Source organism: Tigriopus californicus, chromosome 3, assembly GCF_007210705.1.
Source record: "Tigriopus californicus strain San Diego chromosome 3, Tcal_SD_v2.1, whole genome shotgun sequence".
Classification (NCBI taxonomy): domain Eukaryota; kingdom Metazoa; phylum Arthropoda; class Copepoda; order Harpacticoida; family Harpacticidae; genus Tigriopus; species Tigriopus californicus.
In genome coordinates, this window is record NC_081442.1 from 4526171 (window position 1) to 4545053 (window position 18883).

At 46.8% G+C, this 18883-nt stretch overlaps 1 protein-coding gene across 4 annotated transcripts in view; it reads right to left on the minus strand.

Moving 5' to 3' along the window:
* Window positions 1-222: 222 nt before the first annotated feature.
* LOC131878415 (protein tramtrack, alpha isoform-like) overlaps window positions 223-18883 on the minus strand; it is a 53030-nt gene continuing 34369 nt past the window's right edge. For 2 of the 4 annotated variants that reach the window (XM_059224383.1, XM_059224384.1), the window contains exons 2-5: window positions 2678-3012; window positions 1916-2587; window positions 1675-1823; window positions 223-1603 (exon numbers count right to left, since the gene is read on the minus strand). In XM_059224383.1, the coding sequence (XP_059080366.1) occupies window positions 725-1603; window positions 1675-1823; window positions 1916-2587; window positions 2678-3012 (2035 nt within the window). In that variant the 3' untranslated portion in view covers window positions 223-724. Of the gene's footprint in view, window positions 1604-1674; window positions 1824-1915; window positions 2588-2677; window positions 3013-3245; window positions 3861-7944; window positions 8291-18883 lie in introns of those variants that run through there. The other 2 variants (XM_059224386.1, XM_059224385.1) reach the window with 2 other exon arrangements.

The window sequence follows — 18883 nt, forward strand, 5'->3', positions numbered from 1 at the left end:
TGAATTTGTCCTGAATGGGGTGTGATTCGTGATATTAATAAGACGCAGTGATGTCAATCAACGAAAACATGGCGGGTCAGTGGGGGCTTGATTGATAATAACTTGTATCACATATTTTGATATCAGATGAATATAATGAAAATGAAAGAGACAAGGGTCGGTATAGTCGGTCAATCCCTATTTGCAGAGTGCCAGAATCATTGGCCGAAAACGAAGTTACAATTCTCTTGTAGTGGATGGGCAGAGTTCAGGGTGAATTATTATTACACTTGTACTTTTCACGGAGGCTAATACAACTGGTTGATTGGCTATGGGATATATGAGGAAGAAGGGCACATTCAGTCTTACAATAGTTAACAATGGCAGCAGAACGTAGATGCAAATCTATTTCGGTGATGTTGACAATGAGGATTGCGAATATAATTCAGTTTTTTGTCAGTCTTGAATGATTACGTTGTTTTGGTAGTGGTTTGAGTGATTCAGTCTGGTTAGGTTGGTGTGGTCATCATCAAGGATGTACCTTGAGGTATACGTAATAGTAGGAATCCAGTCTTATGGGTTTGTTTCTATAGTGAGTAGGGCTCCTGACAAAAATGGTGGTACCGTGTTACTTCTTGTTGCGATGATGTGAAAGAAATGTTTTCAGTCTTAATTCTCTCTCTCCTACATATAAGGTAATGGCATTTTTTGTCTAGTGGGTTTGTTGGTTGGTTGGTTTGTTCCTCTAATTGCGGCAGTCTAGCTCACTTTGCTCCTGAATGGGTGAAGGAGCCGATGACCTTTGCTTCTCCGGGGAGACTTCATCCTCATGGAGGCCTCCATTGAAGTTGGCATGTTGCTCTTGGCTCACTTTCCGCTTCCGAGGAGGCAGGTTGTCCTCCGAAGATCGTGATGAAGGTAGCAGGGCTTTTGAGACGGGGGAATGGCCCTCACCGCCTGATGAGCTGGCGGGTGGGGGTGGGGAATGCGTCGTAGAAGAGGCTGCCTCTTCCTGGGGGTGGGCTCCGGATCGGTTCCCGTGCGAGCTGTGTCGGTCCACGGATCCACTACGATTGGCTTCGCTTGAGTTGACGTTCCCGCCCAATCGCCTGAGATCCGCCATGAATTGGGCCCGAATATCGGAGGAGGAATGACGATCACGCCCTCTATTGCCACTACTACTCTCCACGATGTCGTCGTCTCCCTCCTCATCGATATCAACATCGTCACCACCGGGACTTAGACTACTCTCGGACATCTCGCCTCGCCCTCCTCGACTATGGCCGTTGCCACCGGGTGCTCCCCCCTCACGATCGGATTGGGAATGGTGTTGGGCGGAGGCCAGGGAGGTGGCCAACCTGAGATCTCTAGAGCCCGCACTGCCCAACATTGTTGAGAGGTTCATGGGCATAAGACTGATTTCAGAGTCGCCACGACGTTCAGACTCTTTCATTTTCTCCATGATGCTGAGCATTTGCATGGAGGGAAACGCACCTCCCGGGGGAACCATAGTGGCCCGCCCATCCAAGTTATCTCCTGGTTGTGATGAACTATCATTGGTATTTTCATCCATGTCTTTGGAGCGGCTGTCGGAGAGATCTTTTAACGAATCCATTCCCATCATCTGCGAAGAGCATCAATTCATTGATCAATATGTAATCCTGTTTGTTCGTATCCGATTTATTTCAAACTCACCCCACCAAACTGTGGAAAAGATGCCGGATATTGAGGAAGGGATTTTCTTTGCATTTGACGACCCGTTACGATGCCCATTTTCTTGACCTTATCGTAGAGTGTTCTGGAAGGAACGCCGTATTTCCTGGATGCTTGGAGAGCTGACATACCTGCATGCATGGAAAGATGGCCCGTAATTTATGATTTCCAACTCTATTTGCTTCGCCTTCTGGTCGTATCAATGAATTCGTTCTCTACATACCTTTTCGCACTTCGTCAATAGCGGCCATGATATCATTCCTGGTGTACTGTTTGTATCGTTTCCATTCGAGCCGCTGGTTGGGAACATAATTAGCAATGTTATTCTTGTCCATGTTCATCATTCCGTTATCCTTGTCCAGATCATTATCCAACATCTTCTCGTCATTGCGTTCCTCTCGCTCATGATCTCTCTCTCGAGGGCCAGGTCCCAGGTTGTTGTTGGTGTTATTGTGGACGTTTCCGTCCTTGGAACTGGTGGAACCGCCAGACCCACTCGAGGTCTTCTTCCTTTTGCTCGCACCTACTTCTTTAGGACTGGGGGAACCTTCCTTGTCATGGTGGTCAGCATTGCCATTACCAAAGAGACCGTGAGCCCCAGGGAACATGCCATGAAGTGGCCACATGGGAATTTGGGGTCGGGAACCGGGAGGGGTGCACATGAACGGGGGTACCATATTCGGTCCGGCGGAGGTGGGGGTGAGAGGGCCATTGTCCTTGCTATTGGGGCCATCCTTATTGTTCTTCGTGGAGGAGGCAGTGGAGGGTCGAGGTTCATGATCATCGGTGGTTGAAACACTGGAACGGGGGTCCTTCAAGCCTGAGCTCAGGAGTTTCTCTCGTTCTTCTTCTACAAGGCCCTTAACCTTTAGAAGCTCGGCCACTTTCAATAGATCTGGAAGAGCACACATGTTAGAAAAAATGCCGATTTGGAACATTATCAGGAGATATGCGATTTCCTGTTGTTTTCGCCTTTATCACTTACTAGGAAGTTCCTCTTGTTGAACATTGACCTCCCCTTTGTACATGTAAGCCAGAATGGAGCGGATATCATTGTACTTGATGTCTTTGAGGAACACGATGGGATGTTCACAACTGTTCTCCATGAAAAGCTGCTGGAAGTAGGATGAGCAAGCCGAGAGAATGATCTTATGACACTTGATGGAAGCTCCATCGCAAGCCAAAGTCACATCGCAAAAGGCCTCAGTCTGGAGCAGCAGGTCGAAGACGTTGAGCAAGTTCGAGCGGTGGTTGTTCCATCGAAGGCAGAACACCTGAGATACCGGGTCCATCTTGGCGATGGACAATTGAGGTAGCACACTGAAAAATGAAGAAGAAACAAACCATGTCAATCAAATGGTCTGCGAAACTAGATCTTACAATTTTCGAGTCAATTTTGAAGAAATACATATGCTCATCCTCTTAGCCTGCACAGTTGACCCAAATCACAAACGTTCTACCACCAGACTAATACGTCATTTCGATTCGCCAAAAGAACATGAATGACGTGCAATGCTCTCTGGAACTCGACCCAAACAGCAGTAGGCACTCACTTTTTTAGCACGTCGAGTTCAATGACTACTTCTACGGAACACTTTTGATTCTGTTGATGATGGTAGTACGGGCTAGGGCTTCGACTCCGGGAAGAGCTGCACGAGGCTATCGACAAATTCATATCACAAGATGTAAGTTATTCGTTCCCACAACCGACTCAAGGAAGCCAAGTGTGGGTGGGATATCCAGCAGAAGTGTGCCACACGAGATTCCCAATGGGTCCTAATGCATCGCCGGGATGCAAAAAAAGCCGGTGAATGCCCCAGACAATGGTTGAATAGTGGATATAATATTTGCACACTGCGAGTTCTCTCCAGACTGAATTCACCAGACGACTCAGATCCTTCTCTCCCTCCAAGTCTCTGCCTCATCCACCCTCTGCTTGGCAAATAGTGATTTTACCCACTCACTCTCTCACTCAATGCTCCCTCTGCACCCTAATAGCCTGGATGAACACTGGTCCCATAGTCTGCAAAAGTTTTATGTGCAGACTCACAACCCCCTCTTTGGCTATGTACTCCGTACATTGCTACTCCTTTTGCAGACTTGGTCCACGACGTCGACGTCCGTCTGGATTTGAAGCCGTCCGTCGTCCGGCTTACACACCCAACCCAGCCACCGACCGATCGACCGAGCGACTGATCCACCGACGGAAGATGTCGGCTCTCAAAACCGCCTCGAAAGAGTTCTCTCAAGGTAGTAGAAGTGGGCAGCTAGGATTGCAACAGCCTCGCCTCTAAAAAAGATCATTTCGGCACACACAGAAAGAGAGACATCCACACACACATCCACACACCAGAGTCTGATGATGGCGCTTGGAATAACCCTTGCTTGCATGCTTCTATGTACATAGAATGTACGTAGACGGACTGAAGGAGGCCAGTAAAATTCGGTGTGACTGACTCTGTGAGCGTGTGAGTGTGTGAGTGCGAGTATGTCGGAATGAGTTTCAGACTGCAAAAGCTGGATGGAACGAGAATTCGTCCGAGGCAACTCTGGACAGACTCGATGGTCGACGAGGTAAAAGGGGTTGTACGAAGCATAATGGAAATGGTAGCGGTGGTGGGCATGGAAGACAAAATATATATCTATATGCACACTCACTTACAGTACTCCGACACTCACCCACCCAAGCTAAATAGGGGGTGCTTGAACTCAGGGATTGGAAATGTGAGCAAAAAGTCCCCACTGTTTTGAATGCGACAAGTGCTTATGGCATCCGCCTGGTGTGTTCAATCCGAAAAAGTGCAATTCCAACAATACCGGGGTTTCCCATCACTTGAAATTCGATCCCTTTTCATTCGATTGGCACCAACAATGCCGAAGTTCCCTTCAAACACCAGAGTGGGGAAATTTTTGAGTGCCAACTCGATCAACGAAAGGGCATCATTGCATCTCGTATCTCTCTCAGACACTCACTACAGTATGTGAGCGGTGGTGTTTAGAGAGAGAGAGAGAAGGCTCCTAGTTTATTTAGGGTCGTGGGTTGACGTGATGGACGTCGTCGCGACTCTTTGCCATTTTACGAGCCAATTCCCCCCCCCCCCCTTCCCCTCTACTGCGTGCGTTGTTGGCAATGTCTGCAATCTTACAGCTCAGCACTTTCCGCCCATTGGCCCGACAAGATCAGCCGGAGAGTTGGGTCTGCCAAAATTACAGCAAAAAAGGGAAAGAGGTAACATGTTTTTCCTGGTGCCCTCCTCTTCAGTCCTGTGTGAGTGCCTTGGCATGCTTGAGCCGCTCGCTAGTGTTCCTTTCAGATCGCTGGCCAGACAGCTGTTTTATGAATTTCCGCTCCTCCTAAAGTGGGCGCCGTTCCTTCTCTCTCCTGGCTTCTTGGCTTGGAAATGGCCGGGCGACCCGCCTGCTCTTGCTTGGCTTGCTTGCCCATAAACAACTCGGTCGGCGTCACTCCCAGACGGTCGTTCAACTTTTGCAAGCTGACGGCGTGCAAAATAGTGCGCAATAGAGGGAACCTGCAATTTGGTGCGGTTTTGCAAGCACAAGGGAGCAATGGCAGCTGCAAATCCCGTTCTGTGTTGCACTTGGGGAGACATGTCTGCAAAAATGTGCAATTCGCATTATGCAAATCTGTCTGGCAACCCTTTTCATTGAGACGGAAAGAATGGGGGAAAGGGGAGCATGTGGGGTAAAACTAGGTGTGGTCCCAAGTTGGAATTACTGTTCCATTTATGGCATAATTTTACTTTGATGAATCCCTCTCACCCAAATGGGCAGTCTGAGCTCGTTCAAATACAAAAGCAAAACGTGTCTGTACTCTATTACAGAGTGTGTGAAAACTGTGAAAACGTACGTCCATGACTTGGTTGGCTTTGAGAGGGTTTCTGTCAAATGCAAAAGCAAACTCTGGCATTTCGTGACCAAATATCCAGTTTGGATCAGAGTGGTTTGACCAGAGGCAATATATTCAATTCTGCACTCCAGCGTACTGGCCACGACCGAGGAAGAAAACCAAGACGAGCTCAACGGCGACCATGATGGCACAGCGAGTCTACCAGGTAGAAGAAATCAGAGCTCCTTCACCTTCAACAAGGCTTCTCTTTTTTCAGACGAGATTCTTTCTCATTCTCCTTTCCTTCTTCTTCTCCTCCTCCTCCCCTGCCAGGATCGACCGGCTGAACATGTTTATATGCAAAACTATCTTTGGCTGGAGTCGAGCGAGTACGTTCACCTTTGGAGTGAGATGAGGCAAAAACACACATATGTACATAATATCATCAAGCAAATGTAGTCAATTTTGATTAGACTCAACTTGTAAGTAGACAACTGTTGGCTGCCTTTGGTTTGCACTAATTCCCAAAGGTGTTTTTTCCCATTGTACGAGTACCTTGTACTAGTGGAAGAGCGATCATCGAGTCTTTATTGCAAGCACCAGCACAACAAAAAGTGGGCGATAAAAAGTCAGGAATGTTTCCTCCAATCAAATATCAACAATCATTGTGTTTAATAAAAATCTAGGGCTGGGTTTTGCAGACAGTCGGACACATTCACCCGAAATGAGACGGTGGCAACAATGTTACTAACTACCTGAGAACTATTTGATTTGTCGATCCGCGGACCTCTTGCAAAAACGAATGAAGGTGGGGCATGAACGTGTACAACGAACAGCTCTCCTCCCTCTCTCGATCCATTTCTATTGAGCAAGAATAATGCTCAGCCAAGCATTCAAGACTGTTTGCTTTAACAGAAAACAGAGCGGAATTTTCTGCTCACCCAACCAACGTCGTTCAGGGACGGAGGGGCTGGGAACGTCGGGAATAGGAAAAGGCTGGGAAATCCGTTGGCAGCCCTGAATGGCCGTGGCCTGATCTTGACAGAGCACTAGGAGATTCAGACCTCGGTTGGTCCTGCCCGAGGAGAGACAGAGAGACAGAGAGAGAAAGAGAGAACTGCGGAGAGAAGGAACGACTTTCTTCCTCCTTCTTTTCGCGTGACTAAGTCGTCCTAGTGGCTCCCATGGGACAAGGTGGTGGGAGCGAGCAAAAAAAAGGAGGCAAAAACATAGTCATCCCTTCCTTGTTCTCAAGTCTTTTACCCTTGGGTGGGTAGGGGAAATGGGATGGCGGAGGCCAGGAAGGCCTGACTCCCCCCCCACTATACTGGGGGTCTGTCTCTCTCCTTTTCCCGTCGTTCTGGTCGCACAAGCAAGGAGGTCATTGCCAGGCCTTGAATGCCCGATAGACGAAGAAGGGAGCATTGAGGCCTCGGGGTAGCATGGCCTTCGGTAGAGAAACGGATATGGAGTGAGAGCTCGAGGTAGTTTCAATTGTGCATTCGACTATTTGCACACACACGCACACACGCACATTGACTCACTCACTTACAAACACACACACACACACACGAGGCATTGTACAGGAGTAAGCTGTATGAGGGCAAGCTGATCTGACCTTGCCGAAATGCCAACCTAACCAAGTAGCTCTTCCAGGCCAAATGGGCGCTCAATGGTATTATTAGGTAACGCCGATGGATTCGCTTCTCTCCCTTTTTCTTCTACATTCTACCTTCTTTGTGAATAAACATTTGGCAGAGCAAATCCCCTCCTCTGCAAGTGCCTCTGATAGCTCCTCAACTCAGACCCACGGAGCTAGCAAAAAAGCCACGACGAAGGAAGCAGAATAGTAGGCCTGGACAGCTCAGACACAATCAAAATGATTTTTTGGGCCTGCTCTCACCATTTCTCAGGGAAAACGTGAGTGTATGCAGAGGCAGGATGAGACTTGGGTCTCAGAACACACACATACACACAACAATAATGTAAGCATTAGTATGGCTGGAGTACTCTACTAAAACGAATGGACCGCCAGACTTGCCCGCAATAATGTTGCAAGTCTTGTTTTTTGCTCAAGTTTGATCATTCTCACTGGATAGTGTCGGTGGCCCTGCTCGACTAATTTTAGTTAACATTTTTTGCTCCGTTGCCAGCAATTATTCGCGTCGGTTCTGCATTATCTCCTTCTATAGCACAATCGTTCCGAGTTCGTCTTGTTCACTTTCCTCGTTGTGAACAAATCCAGTGGCAAAGAGGCGCGCAATATTGGCAAAACGCAGGCACAGCAAACAATCATCATTATCACCATCACCATCACTTTTGTACGTACATACACACATTTAAAACTCCCCTGAATTGCAGTTACTGAATATTAAAACTGGAGCATGATGGGATCAAACCTGTACCTGCGATGGTTGCAAAGAAGAGTAGATAGAGGATCCAAGAGCTGGCAGCCCACTACATCACTACCCAATCATGGACAGGTTAATTATTGGGGCCCCAGAGCGAGGTTTTTGTTCGCCATGAGATGGCTTTTCACTTCATGCTTTCAAAACCCACAATGAGTGTTGTTCCATCACCAATGGAATGGTGGAAGCAGGTCAACAACACAATGCCCGAAACAACACAGCCACAGATTTGCACTTTTTTACGTATATATTGGCAGCCTCGCACCGTTCTTTTTGTGCAAGTCTCTTCCACACGCCACCAAATTCCAACTGCTGTTTTGCTAAGTTTTGCAGTTCTCAATACCCATGCCCGCCCCCCCCCCTTCCCCTCCCCCCACAGATGATACTGGCCAACCACTGCCGCTGCTACAGCTGTTCCCCCTGGGTGGGTAGTTGAGTGCGTGAGTCTTGTTCCTCGTTCTCCTCGTTCCTTGTGCAAATGCCTCTTGGAGTGAGTAGTGCACGCATTGCAATTGCGCTCCGTGGATGGAGTGTACGTTCAAATCCTCTATCCACCTTCCCAACCCGTCGTTGTGATGGTGCCGGTGGTGACGGAGACCGACGAGTGGTGGTGATGGCGGTGGTGCTGGTGTTTTGCCCCTGGCCCCCACGGGCAGGAGGATCTCGTCCACAGTCCTCGTCCATCTCTTCTCGAGTTCTTTGTGGACACTTCGGGGACGTCGTGGCCTGCAGCAACGCCGACAACTTCATCCTAGATGCAGCTCTGCTCAGCGATTTGGTGCTCCTGGCTAACTGAGTGAGGACTCAGGTTTGCAATGTTCTTTCTCTCTCTTGCCCCCGTTGGATGGACTCGAGGCGGCGTTCCCAGGTTTGCAATGCAACAAGCGGGCCGAGAAGCAGTGAATCGGAGGATCCTGGACTCGCTCTTTTTTTTCTCTCTTTTTCTCGCTCTTTCGGTCTTTCTTTCTTTGTGCAAGAGTCAGCTCTCGGGCGAGCCACGTTTTTGCAGTGAGCCGTGGGTCTCAACGCGGACTCGAAATAAATGCAAGTTCCGCAGCTCAGAGTACTGGGTGAGTGAGTCCTTGGTGGAGGCCAGCGTCCAATGGATCTCGCCGTGGTGGATCCACCATCAGTGCATCACCCACCGACAAAATGACGACCACTGCAAAATGCTGGTGTGGATCGTGATAATGTTCAAGGCGCAGGGAGCTTGGTCTGTGTATGCGTGTTTTGTACCACTCAATAGTAGTAGTAATTCTAGTAGCAGTGCGCTTGCAGATTTCTGCATACTCAGCGTCATGGCAGCGGAAAGAAGAACCGAAAAGAACCCACGTTGCCATGGCTTCCCATTGCAGTGGATGAGTGAGAGGACCGAACGAACGAACGTACTCGAACTCGAATGCGAATCCGACATTTGAACTCTGAGAGCTGACAGAGCTGACAGAGAGAGAGAGAGAGATACACACTTTGCTTACGTTAGCAGGATTTGGCGAACTGATAGCCTTCCTCCTCCGCCTACAGTAGGTACTCCCTGCCCATCTAAGTTGATGTTGCAGCACGGCTACTTCGCAAGTTCGCCGCCGACCATCTCCATTGTCGAACACGAGTTGAACGACTACTTCTCGATCTAATATCATCGTCGTCGTGGCCGCCGTCATGAGGCACGTCCATTCACACACACACATACAAGGCTAACACGGTGGAACAAGAAGTAGGCATTTAAGTGCTTCAGCTATTTCGCGTCCCCAGAGTGGGGCCAGTACTAACTAGTAACTAGTACTACAAGTCGCCGTGAGTAGGCTTCCCGAGGACTTGATTACAGATCTGCAGAATTTGGAATGGAGGATGGGCAGCCACCATCATATACTGCAGACAGACCGTTTCAATCCAACTCGACTTTTCGGAGAGGATGACAGGAGCAGACAGCTGCTAGCTGATTGCTGAAGGGGATTTTGGCCAAATATCGCGGATTCAATGTGTCCCTTCCAGTTTACTCTGCTGGCCAAGGACTGATTTGTTCACATCTACCGTGGTAGTGAGCTTGAGGAAACGAGATCGCACCTGAAACCGATGCTACATGCGCTGGATAGCATCCCAAGACACACACACACACATTTGCCAGCCAATGACTCCATATGACAACAACACTGGGCTGAAATAGGCCCTATCACCAATCTGATCCCGTTTGGCTGACATATACATATTTTGCAATCTCGTAGAATAATGGCGTATGCTCGCTACTCTCTGAGTTGCGACAAGAGGTGTGTGTGTGTGTATGTATATATATTCTAGGTAAACAACGTTAGTAATTGTGTATGTACACTAAAATATTCAGCTCGAAGAGGTAGATTCACACCGAAGGCACCTGGCGAGAGCCAATCTATTCTCGTCGACAGAAAATACCTGCCCGAAACGCTCCCATCCCCGACTTTATCAGTTTTATCGCCAGGAGGTAAAGAGTACAGTACATCCAAGACACAGATGGAAGGGGCATGCTGAATAAATTTGGCACCTTCAGCGTCCATATGAGTATCATACATACATTTGGCTACGCTAACTAACTTGTTCACCAAAGACGTAAGATTCAATCAGAGGACACGTGGATTCCCTACTATCCTCTAATGTACAGAAGCAAATACAACGTTTCAGTGAGGACAACAAGTGTCTTTCAGCTCGATTTGCACTTCAGATAAAGCAAGTGTCCTTAATTCAAGTCAAATATGGTGTCATTCTCCATCAGCCTCACGTGCGATTCAGAATGTAACAGGCCACATCTATTAACAATGAATATTTCTGGATGCGGAATCCGGATTTTTCTCTTCTTGAGAATGCATATATTATTGTCAAGCTATCTCGCTGCTCGGCGATGGAAGGAAAGTTGTTCTTCGAGTCAATCACTTTGCATGATTTGGACGTCTTCAGGCGGGATTGCGGTTTTCTCCGCTCAGCCAGAGGAGCACAAGAGGGAACACAACAAACGATTTTTGGCAGGAGGTTTTTCAGAAAATTACTTGTCGTAATTAACGTTAACCTGTTCCAAGTGGTTTTCCTGTCACTAATAACACCCGAGGAAGAGTGGCAGGACTGGCTAGGATCGAAGGAAATTTCGTGGTACCACTGGTACATGATTGGTACGGTGGTGTGTCGACCAGCTATCTCGTGGAATTGCCATGCATGAACTAGACGAAATGCTTCTCATGATCACCAGTGTGTAATCTTTTGTGCTTCTCGTTTTTACCGGGGTATAAAGTAATGATAGCGGTAATAAGATGATGTGAGGCAAGTGAAGTTGCACTTGCCCCCGTCGCCAACTTTTTTTCTCGTTTGTCGTCGATCAATAATGTTTCCGAGGTTGCAAGTTTGCAGCCGTGTTCCAAAGTTGCTTGAGTGAACAAGAGAAGCACTCTGCACTCTGCACTCGTTGTTGAACTTGGGAGAGGACCAACTTTAGAGTAGCCACCTTTCCCCAACCAACCAACCACCTTCATAGCTAGAGTACTACCGATAACAACAACAACAACGACAGTCACCACACTGGTCTTCGATTCAGTGCCAGGAGTGAGAAGCGGAAAGTTAGTATGAAAAAACTTTCATCAAGGCTCTTAACAAGGACTACTACTACTACTACTACTACTACTACTACTGCTACTACGCCTAACTGAGGAAAGCTTCCCCGTAGCAGACTACGTAACTAACGTACCTTGCTGTGCTTACAATCAAGACACGGACCAGCCATTGGACAAGCAAGCAAGCTAGCTGAGAATGCCAAATTCATTTTTCCTCCTTCACCTTTAATGATCAACGTGCCTTGGGAGGGACGCCAGTCCCACTATTGAATTATAGCGCACAGGTTGGAGGGCGGATATTTGATGGAAAATGAATGACAAGCTCTATTAAAAGTGTGAGGACGAGAAGAAGAATTGATGGCGTTTCTCAAGTCTCATCTTTAACTTTGATTTGTGGATCGATTTGCTCCTGATTTCAGAAATGATCTCGGAATACTCACCCTATCACATCATTCCAATATCAGTCCGATAAATGTAAAAGGCGCACATCGGTGGCAAAAAATATCTAATTTTTAATCGCTATTGAACACTTGCATTTGCGATTAAGCATACAAGTGTTGAAACATATTGGAGATTTAAACTCGGTACATTATCATGGTTTTTGCTCTCTCTTCTTGTTTTTGGTAACGGTAACCTTTTTGTCGGTTGGGTTAATGATGTTTTGATTTTATTACAATCCACCTCCAGTTCGACGTATTTAACGGGACGTTTTCATGACGATCACGATCCGCCCCTATTCAATCAATGCACATTTATACATATTCCGAGTTTAGTGAATGCAAAAGCGATTAAAATATTCCGGTTTGTCCAATAAAATTATGCGCATTTTTAGGTGTCACAGCCTCTATTGTGAGTTTGACGAGGGTAACCATGCAGTCAAGTGAGACCATCATCGTTGGTTAGGATCAACTCCATCCCACTCAACCACAAAAAGATATGGCCGTCGCTAGAGGTCGACTCATGACTATAGCTTTCTTTGAGTTGATCCTAACGCTGCACTCTGGATTGCTCGGGTTTGACAAACTTGCATCCAACAGCTCAATCCATCAATATATATGGCTAATCAGAATTGGATAACAAAGGCTTCAATGGGAGATCCACGCCTTGATTTCGGCACCACAGCTTCTCTCGCCTTTTTGGCATCCCATTATAACACCACTGCTCCTCCTTCTATACCTACACGTACAACCATACTACTTGTACGTACGTGTACGACGCACAATAGCTAGCTAGAACTAGTAGCTTGATAGAGCAGTCAGACCAAATCAGGTCAAAAATTTAGGGAGTTCAGGAGATGTTCAACAAAAAGGGAATCGATGATTTCGTCTCATTGTTTGACTGACAATCACATCCGAACGCAATGTTTATGTATCTAGCAGACGGCCAAAGGTTCTTCTGTACTACTGTATGTACGTGGTAGGTGTACGTACTTGCCATTCCTGCCAATCGAGATCAAGTCCTCGAACACACTTGGCTTGAGAATGTTTGGCATTGACTTTGATCGCTTCACCTTTGGGAGCCGGACGTATAATTATCGTCAATCCATATCCGTAATTTAATGGCCACATCTGCGACTACATTTACCAATCACCGATACTTATCGCCATCACCTCTCGAAAAAGCCCCTGGCAATTGCTTTGAATGGAAGACTCCCAGGTGGATTACTCTGCTATGTTCCGCGTGATTTTTCGCCGGATCAATCAATAATTGTTTCTCAATGGAGTGGTGAAATCTCCGGATCAATGCAACCCCAAACAAGCACTTATCTTCAATCAAGCCAAGAGGATGACAATGTGGTCGTCGAAGAGAGTCACGAGAGTCCAATGATAATCTTGCCAGCCTCACTTTCACTCATGACGAGTGGTGTGTTATAATAAAACGGAATGTTTTGGGTCGATTTTTCATCTCTTCCCTCTCAATATTCTCGCCGACCATTGCGTCGTTCGTCCCCTCTCCCTTAATGTATGAAGTGAAACTTGGCAAATTCTAACCTACATAAATCTTTTCTTTTGTACTGATGGCCAAGGTGGTGGTGATGGTGGCCATTTCGGGGGATCTGAAGGGCTTCTTCTTCTTCTTCGTCTCCTTCTTCTTTCTGCTCCTTCTGCTCGTTCGTTCTTTCCTTGGACGGACGAACGGACGATGAACGCTGAACCCAAGCAAGTCTAATGGTTCTTCTCCTCTGTCTGGGAGTCTGATGTTTCGCTCGTCTACCTCATTACTGCTTGGAATGTCCGAAAAAGAGCCATACTTGACCACAGGCCCAGGAGGTTCACAAAACCCCCCGGTCCATGGAGATGTCATGCATGAACTCGGATTCCTCGGTTTGGAAAGTATGGAGTATCCTGCACGGGGCGCATTGAGTTGAACTAACCTTCTATTTTTTAAGCAAGTTCCATCAACAAATGCAGCATCAAGCGTCAATGAATCTATTGGTAGGAGGCCGAAATATGGACGCTTTTAAATAGATACCTACTTGGGCCCTAATGGGGCGTTGTTTTTTCCATCATTCTTGACTCGCTTAAGCTCCCTGCAAAAAAAGACGCCAAGTGGTGGGGGTAGTACTCTCGACTCTCAGAGAGATTGCATTGGCCACGAGGAGATCTATTGTACCAAATCTTCTCAAAAGAGTCCCTTCGAGAGCGATCCTCCCAAGATGAGTTTCACATTTCCAGGAGTGTGCAAATGCAATCTGAATGAAATAATGGCCTGCTTGCCTTGAAGAAACATGAGTTGGTGAATATTTTCTGGCAAACCACCATTACTACCTCCAACACCAATCCGTATCAGGACGACTCATTCTCGTCACTGACGGGGAATCCAAGTGAGGGTCCAATGCAAGACGTCGTCACTAAGCAGACCCACCGACCGATAGACCGACCGATCCACCGACAGACCGACCGACCGACCGACCGACCGACTAAACTGCATGCATCCCTTTATTATTTTGCCAAGATGACCTGGAAGAGAAAACGCCTCTTCAACTTCCTAATCTGGCCACTCAACTCCAAACAGGTACGTCTTTGTGGTCGTCGAACTTGTCCTAGTCGCCGTCGTCTTGAGAACTGGCTGGCTTGCAAACATTCCACCAAAAATGAAAACTCGCCTTCATTAATCATAAGGCCACTTCCACTGACAAAATTCCAAGATAAGAGGCGTCCATTTTAGGGATTTGGCACAATCCTCCTCGTTCGTTTGTCCATTCGGTCTTTCGTTGGTGCAATCTACTCGTACCAACCAACACCCGAGCAACACGATGGTTCTCCATCATCTGATTATTTTCATATCACTTTTCGGCTTCTCCTGTCTCTTCCCTAGATGTACGATAATCTATCTCCAAAGGAGTCTCTTTGTCTCACTCACTGCAAATTAGAAATTCGCCGGATGATCAAGTTGCCCGTTTAAATTTGAACAAGTTCAACTCGTCGTGAACTGAAAACCAAACCTGATACACAAACGAGCGAATGAGCGAACGAACGAGCCTACGAACGAACCAACTCACGACGTCTCAAGGATTTTTTCAATGATCTAAAAATATTGGCCTGATCATCATGCATTATTGCTCTATGCATTCGAGCCGAGAGGTGGAGCCGGCTCAAAAAAATCGAGGCAGGATGACATGCAAAAACTATTCCAGCTAGATTGAAGAGAAATTTCGCCCATTACGACACACTTTTCGATATTTTGCCACGTCAACATCCCCGACCCACATTCCACCAATGTACCCCGAAAAGAAGAGCATTTCGACTCCAAGAAATCCCACCTCAATATATGATGTCCTATCCAACAGGTCATCAAAGAGGACTCGAACCTCGAGATTTGGCCGGACGTGGTGCAGCCAATGCAATCCATTTCGCGTGTTGGCTATCGGTTTCCTCATTATCATGTGGCTGCCCGCCAATTCGTTTATCGTCGAACCACTCATCAGTTCAGCCATTTTACGAACCTCTGCAGACGTCCCAAGACCCTCGGGTTGAGACGAACTACAGCAATAGTAGTGGTAGTAGTAGTCGTGTAGCACTATTACTTCTTCTATTAAGAGGACTACATCAACCCAACAACGTGTTGCTGTGAAGTCGTATATACTATACTCGCGTTCTACTACCGAACAAGACAGAACGCTGTGCCAACCACGGGTCTTCTTTATGCCTTGTCTACCTGGCCAGCAATTGCAGTTATGCCCTGAAGGGAAACTCAGAATAAAACCCAAAAGTCTGGCCCAACACCACCAATAGCTCCGACCGACTTACTCACAGGTTGGTGGATGGACGGACGGGCGGACTTGCTATCTTGGGGTAGAAATTTTGCCATATTTCAGTGATAAGGCTTGGACATCTAGAACCTAAGCTGGATGCACTGATTGCCTACTAATGGTTCGTGTTTCAGCTCGGGTTCAATTGGACAGTGGAGATGATTTCTTGTCCCATCATTGCAGTCTCGCGTGGTGCACCGATCAGATCTGCAAGTTGGCTTTTCGGATTGTCACGATGTCTCTTTGGGGGATATTCGGGTTAGTTATGCTTGCTTTTGAGATGTCCACCGGGAGTAAAATGAGCCCCTCTCTCGCGATGGGGTTCCTTCATGCACTTGTGATACTGGCAAGAGAATTCGTCTCCTACTGTACTGGGTAGGAGGGTACTATCGCGGCTTCTGTTCTGAAAAGTGCCAACAAGGGAATGCCAAAAAATTGAGAAGAAACCGAGCACTTGGGCGTCGGTGGATGGTAGATGGTGGATGGTGGATGGTTGGACAAGATGGCGTGCTTGAAAAAGGGGATTGGGACTAAAATATAATCCCACGATACGTCGGCTTCAACCACACCGAGTGCAGTTCTTGTGTGCCATTTATTCAACCATCAACATTGAAGCCAAGACTTCCATTGATAGTGACATCTTCGGATTTATCAGTCCCGAAGATCTCGATTTGGCCTTGATGATTGTGGTTGTCGACGTTTGAACTGAATGAAACTACTTCTCGGGGCCAGACGAGACCCTCAAACGAACCATTATTCACTATTCCAAACCCGTTTGACAAAAAGTTGGCCATTTAAATCCAGTTCATACAAAATCATTATTCCCAGAAAAAAAGAGAAGGACGAGAGGGTCCAAGGAGAAATAAGGAACGAGTCAGACCCGACAACGAAGTAACACGTAAAGAGAAGAAGTGTCTGAGACCACCTCGGGCAAGTCTACTTTAGGTGACATAGGTCTCTCGTGAATTCACCCTTGACTCCAGGTCCTCGAGAGTGCATGCAGTCAGGAATTGGAATCAGACGAAAGAAACCTGCAAAAACTTGTCATGGTCCTCTTTCTCTGACTTGAGAAGAAGCTCCCAAAAAAGAAAAGAAACTGGCTTCTTTCAGGGGCGACAAATCTCGAGCTACGAGTGAGTACCTGCCTGTGCAGTGTACGTATGTATAGATATACGAGTACATAAGGAAAGAATCTCGGTTTTCACGGATATTGGGAGTAATTTATGTGCTTCAAAGATATTTTGCAAGCCAGCCAGGCGTGAACGTTTCCTTTGACGTGCTTTGGTGAAAAATCATCTTACCAAACGACGACCATGTAGTGGTACTTACATAGAGTGGAAAAGACGATGGAGGAGGAGGAGAAGAAGGAGGAGGCTGGTTTATTAATGAAAAAGTAGTCATTAAATCCCCATTTGCAATTTGCTCATCGAAGTCGTAAGTGACTCCGTCCGTGTGTGATTCCAATGGTCGGTGGTTCGTTAGTCAGTTAGATAGTTGGCCTCGGGCCACTGGGAATGAAAGAGACCACCAAACATATCGAACACCGATTCCCAATTAACCCTCAACAGATCTGGCCATGTACTGAATCGAGTTTCACATTTCTCGGTTTTCTCAATGAGCTCATCTATTTCGTTCCTACAGCACGCACGCACGCACGTACACGCACGATTGTCAACCCCATGAAGCATCACTAGCATATACTACCTAGCAATTGATGATTTGAACAAATCTGCAAGCTCCAAATGATCTCAATAATAAGCGAGTGAAAACGAATGAGGATTTCCGATACCCCGGCAAATACGCTCGATTTGGATTCGATGATTGGATCAGTTGGAAGTAGGGGAAATTAAAATTCAATCGCTCTCCCTTACTCGATTGGAAATGATGGGGCATCGATAGGGTCTATAGCAGCTTGGAGAGGGATTGGGGACCAGTTGCCCTCTTGCCTCTCAACAGTGGACTACCAAATAGATTGAACATGAATCCAAAAGTAGAATCGCCTCATATGCTAATTTTCGTTCCTCCCCCTCTGCCCCTTTTCAATCGGTGTCGTCGTCATAGGTCGTCGTTCAGGCATTATTATTTGTATTATTGCAATGGGAACATGCACACTGTTCGAGTGCACTGGATGGACGAGTTCACTTGTCAAGTTAAGAAGCAATTTTCGGACCTATATTCAAAGAGCCGATTACTGAGAGCAAATTTTGGCAGTGTGACGAGTCCCCTTGGAAGCGACTGTCAAGAAGACATCATGAAGTCATTCAAAACAGAAGTTGGCCAGAACGTCATATCATACAGCTTCTAGCTATCCCATTTTGTCGACAGGATCGAGTTTTCACCCACCGTATTGTACGTACGTACGTCAAATATGTGAATTCGACTGGTTCAACCATACATATAGTACAGCAAGCCACACTTATTGAAAATGTGAATAATTTCACCTCCGTCTTTGGATTTCGGAAGAGATTGTGCGTGTAGCAAGGAAGGACCAGTCGTCAGTCCAGCAATGGTATTCGATTGCATGCGAGCATTGGTTGATTGGTTCGTGGATAAGAGTCACCAACAACGTCAGTCTGTACGAAATCACTCGACATCTCGTACACGTTAGATCGCCTTTCCCCCTGGTTTTCCTACTTTTATCCGCGGAGAGCATCTCACTATCAGGAAATTGAATTTTCAATTTTCAATGAGACTTTGTCGTAAAAAAAGACGAAATCAAGGGACACCAGTGGTCACAAAGTCGATATCCTTCCCAGTCTTGCAAGCCCTATCAGTCAGCCCTCGTGAAAATAAAAACGAGATCTTTTGGGGTCCATTTGGGGGGATTAAACTTTCCTGGGAGCTAACCAATACGTACAGTGGGTGTCCGTCGCCAGATGCATTTATAGGTTTATTTTCATCTTATGCTTGCGATGACTTACCTAGAATAAGAGATAAAAAACATGGTGAAGAAGACTGTCAAGTCCAGATATGTTTGTGGCATATTTCGGTGCGTTTACTCAGCAAATTCATAGTGGCTCAAAAATGCATGTGTCTCCCCATAAAGTCGACTATTTGGGCGAGGAGCTGCAGAGCTTCAGAAAAGGGACTCGAGCCTTACAAATCCATGATGTACTGC